This window comes from Merops nubicus, unplaced genomic scaffold (genome assembly GCF_000691845.1).
Source record: "Merops nubicus isolate BGI_N331 unplaced genomic scaffold, ASM69184v1 scaffold32074, whole genome shotgun sequence".
NCBI lineage: Eukaryota > Metazoa > Chordata > Aves > Coraciiformes > Meropidae > Merops > Merops nubicus.
The window spans coordinates 423-4,721 of record NW_008606771.1 but is presented as its reverse complement, the minus strand read 5'-3'; the positions used below and the strand labels follow the sequence as shown (position 1 = coordinate 4,721).

Genomic DNA, 4,299 nt, shown 5'->3' with positions numbered 1-4,299 from the left:
GCGTTGTCTCCGACCACCAGCATCACAGGGCAGCTGGATGGGAGAGGAGGGAAGGGCACAGTGAAAGGGCTTGGCCTGGGTGGGCTCCACTACTCTGGGACACCCCCCCACCCCCAATACTGTGCCAGCACAACTCACCGCAGCGTCTTGGCATTGGGCACAGTCCCAGGCCGGTTGATGTCCAGGTCCCTGCGGCTGATGGAAGAGAAGGAGAGCCAGCGTGAGCCCGTGGCAGCACCCAACAGGGGTCAGGGTGCCCCCAGGGCCACCCGGCGGGCCCTTTTTTTGCTGGCAGAGCTGCCCGAGGCACTCACCTGTTGTACATGTTGAGGAAGAGCTGGAGGTTGAACTGGTTCACCACGCTGCCAATCTGCTGCCGGTAACTCTGCACCAGCTCCGTGTTGTTCACCAGCTCTTCCTGTGCCAGCAGGGGACGGAGATCAGGGCGGATGCTGCCAGGTGCCACAGACACCCCGCTCCCCCAGGCACGCCCATGCCATGCTGGCCAGAGGGGCAGAGGAGGAGGGGGCTGGGCAATGTGACTGGGCATGAGCAGGACGTGGGCACAAGTTGCACCCTGGTCAAGGCTAAGCCCTGGATCAGGCAGGAGGGGTGCAGGCAGGGCTTGCCTAACCCCATCCCCAGGCAGGGGACAGGTGCAGGGGACAGGTGTGGTGGCACAGTGGCACCGGGGAGGCAGGGCAGGCACAGCCTAGGTGAGCCAGTGGGAATGCTGGGGGCAGTGGCGGGGGCTGGCAGGGTGTGCAGACTTTACCTGGCTGAAGAGGTGTGACAGGACAGTGTCTGGCAGCGTGCTGGTGAGGCCGGAGAGCTGTGGAGGGAGCACAGAGAGTTACAGCACTGCTGAGGCTTGCAAAGGCCAGGAGGGGTGGGGGGGAAGGCCCTACCCACCTTGGCAGCTGCCCAGTCAATCCAGCCTTTGCCATTGGGGTCGATGTTCATGAGGACCAGTCCTTCAACCAGGTCAGGGAAGATGAGCTGCAGTGAGCAAGAGGGGCGATGCTCAGCAGGGAGGGGAGGTGTGCCCAGGGCAGCCCCCACCAGCACCGCTGCCTGCTGCACAGCACTGCACGAGGCTGAGTGATGGGAGACCTGTGGCAAGACTGCTTGGCCACCGTGGCTATGGCGTGGCCATTGTGGCCGTGGCGCTGCCATCCCGGCTGTGCTGGCCCTTCAAAGGACTTCACAGCACGTCAGCTCCTGCTCTTCCCTGTGCCCCATGCTCACAGCAGGCACAACAGGCAACTCAGGGCCAGCCCATCCCAGCCCCAGGCTCACCGCAAACTTGGCCAGCACGTAGGCTCCTGCCCCAACACCAATCCCGATCACGTACTTGAACCTGGAAAGCAGAGGTGGGTATGGGGAGGAGAGCTGGCTCCAGCACGGCTGCCCTGGGGCACCTCTCGACCCGTGGCATGGAGCACAAGAAGACGTGCAGGGTGGTGGCTTACAGGGACAACCCCCCCAGCCCCAAACCCTCTCCTGCTGCCCATCTCCCTGCCCAGCACCCTCAGCCGGCAGGCGTGGAGGAGAGGCTGACTCACCCAAAATGCTGCACCACGCTGGGGAGCATGGCAGCCAGCTGGTCCATAGAGGGGTACTGATACCTGCAGCACAGGAAGACACAGGACAGGGGCTGTAGGATCCACACAGTGAGATGGCTGGAACAGGGCAGCTGGGCTGCCCAAAGTGGGCAGGGCAATGCCACCCACCTGCAAACCACCCCATTGCCCACCCTGGAGCAGTCAGCTGCCACAGGCTTTGGCATGTTTTGGAGACACTCACAGGCAGGGCACGACTGCCCAGTGGGCAGGGAGGTGACATCCCAGCAGGCACAGCAAAGCCCCAAAGCTGGCACCTACCCCTGAGGGAACTGCGAGGCTCCTGCCTGCTGGCCTGGTGCATCCACGTGGCACACCACAAAGTGCTTCGTGATCTCCTGCATGTCCTCATAGTTGAAGAAGGTGTTGAAGCAAAGCTTGTCTGTCAAAGGGGAGGCAGGGATCAGAGACCAAACTCCCCAGCACAGAGGCCTGGTGGGCAAGGGGAGCATGGAGAGAGGTCACCTGCCCTCCCACTGCCCTTCAACTGGGAGGTGACATGCCATCAAAGCTCTCCCAGCCCCTTCCCTCCCAGCTCTTCATACCCCTAACAGAGACCACAACCTCTGTTAGCAGGGGCTGCAACCCTACTGGTTTTGGGAGGCATGGGGATGGACAGCCAGGAGGATGAGGAGTTTGGAGTGAGCCTTGTCTGCTTGTACGGATATGACGGGGGGATGCAAAGCCCAGAGCCGCAGGAGTCCCTGCAGGCACTGGGATTAACAGCCCAGGATATTATCAGCCCTATACAAAATCCCCAGAAAGGGCTCAAGCAAACATGGGATTTGAGAAATGGCTGAGAATCTCCCTGCTTGGGAACAGTCAAAGAAAGAACCTCAGCACTGCTGCAGACGGGCCAGCACTGTTGCAGCAAGATAGAGCCATCACCAGGGCTGGGACACCCCTCCCAAAACATGGGGGAGTGGCAGGTTGTAAAGTCCATCACAACCAAAAGGATGCATCCCTGGACATGAGAGTGCTGCTGTGCTGGTGAGGCAGCTCATGGAGCACGTCGGTCACGGTGGAGGGGGAGACCCTTCCCCCTGCTCCCAGGGCACCGGGCATCCTGGCCCAGCCCAGGGGCACGGCTCTGGGGCGCGGGTCCAAGGCTAACAGTGAGTGCAGCACCCACATATCCAGAGCCCCACCTCAGGGTCCCCCCTCCCCTGCCCACTGGGGTCAGGTCCGTGCTCTGAGCACCAACAGGCCGGTGGCAGCAGTAGGGACCGACTCAACATCCCCCACGCCCTGTCCTTGCCTGGCACGGGCAGGAGGAGAGCCAGCACCAGGTGCCCAGGCTCTCCTGGCTGTGCCGAGCCTGCGCTTCGGCTTCAGCAGAGCATCCAAACCCTCCTGACTCTGCCCAACGCCCGGGGAGACCCGGTGCAGCCCGGGGACCCCCATGGCAGGGGCCAAAGGAGCAGAGCCAGGGTCTTGGGCCGACGTCCCAGCACCCTGTGCAGCCCCACGGCCCCGGGACCAGCACTCACGGTTGAGGCCCACGTCGTGGTAGGTCAGGATGGCCGGGCGGTTCCCCTTGGGAGAGCCACGGAGCACCACGTGCAGCAGCCCGTACGGGGTCTCGATGTCGTGTTCCTGAGGGGGGAGGAGAGATGGGGTGACACCTGCCTGCCCCAAGACATCCTCTCCTGCCCTGTCATCCCACCCCTCGCTGTGGCTTTCCAGGGCAGCTGGGTCCCTAAGAGGAGTGGGATCATATACCTAGGAAAATCTGCAGGATGGGAAGGGAAGGACTTGAAATAGCATAATAGGATTTAGGATTTGACTGGTATATGGTGAGATGGAATCATAGGATGGTATCTAGGGATAGAAGGATGGGATGATTGTAGAGGACTTGGGGAGGACAGGACAGGACAGGTGGACCACAGGATGGGACAGGAGATCTTCAAGAGCCTGAGACTGAGGGAGTTTTGGCACCAGGGTATGGGATCACAGCATGGCCCAGTTGGCCTGGATTAAACAGGGAGAGTTCAGACCCTGGACACAAACCCTGGGAAATGCTGCAGCCTGATCTCAAAATGACAGCTCAAGTAACTTTAAAAACCCTTATCTGAAATGGCTGTGCCCCCATACAGAGACCAGGACTGTCCCACAGTTTCCCTGCCTGGGAGGGCTCCAGTCTTGCCGTCATGACCATTGTCCCCAGCCAGCAAGGGAAATGAAGACTGGGAGTCCAGGTGCTGACCAGGGCATTGCCTGGGGACAAGGGACCAGGGGTCCTCTCCAGATGCCCATGCCTGCATGCTAGCCCACTGGCAGTGACTTCAAACCTGGGATCTGGTGGGTGCAGGGGTATCATGTGCCGAGCAGGGCTGGGCAGGGTGTGCTGGCAGGGTGCCAAACCAGCACGATCCTTACTGCAGGTCCTGGCACCCCATGGATGGGCTGGTGGGAGTGGAGCAGGTATGTGGGTGCTCCCGTGGGTGACACACCACCAAGGACTCTGAAGGGCACAGGCCTCAGGTGGGAGGAACCACCTCGAGGACAGGATCTCCTCACTGCAGTGCCTCCCCTCACCAAGCTCCGCTGTCCCCAGGAGGACACAGCGCCCGAGGCTCAGCTCAAGGGCTCTGTGGAGTCAAGGGCTCCCCAAGGGCACCCTAGCCCTCATCCACAGCTGTCCCTTCTCTCCTAGAGGCTGGATCAGGCAGCAGAT

General features: G+C 61.5%; 1 protein-coding gene across 1 annotated transcript; it reads right to left on the bottom strand.

The window, feature by feature from the left end:
- Window positions 1–5: 5 nt before the first annotated feature.
- NDRG4 (NDRG family member 4) lies at window positions 6–3,218 on the bottom strand (the record flags this gene model as incomplete). The annotated part of the gene is made up of 9 exons (XM_008939762.1): window positions 6–33; window positions 139–195; window positions 315–418; window positions 776–832; window positions 913–999; window positions 1,300–1,360; window positions 1,566–1,628; window positions 1,884–2,004; window positions 3,113–3,218. Coding segments are annotated over 9 exons (684 nt in total), but the record flags the coding sequence as incomplete, so codon positions are not given.
- Between the last annotated feature and the right edge of the window lie 1,081 nt (window positions 3,219–4,299).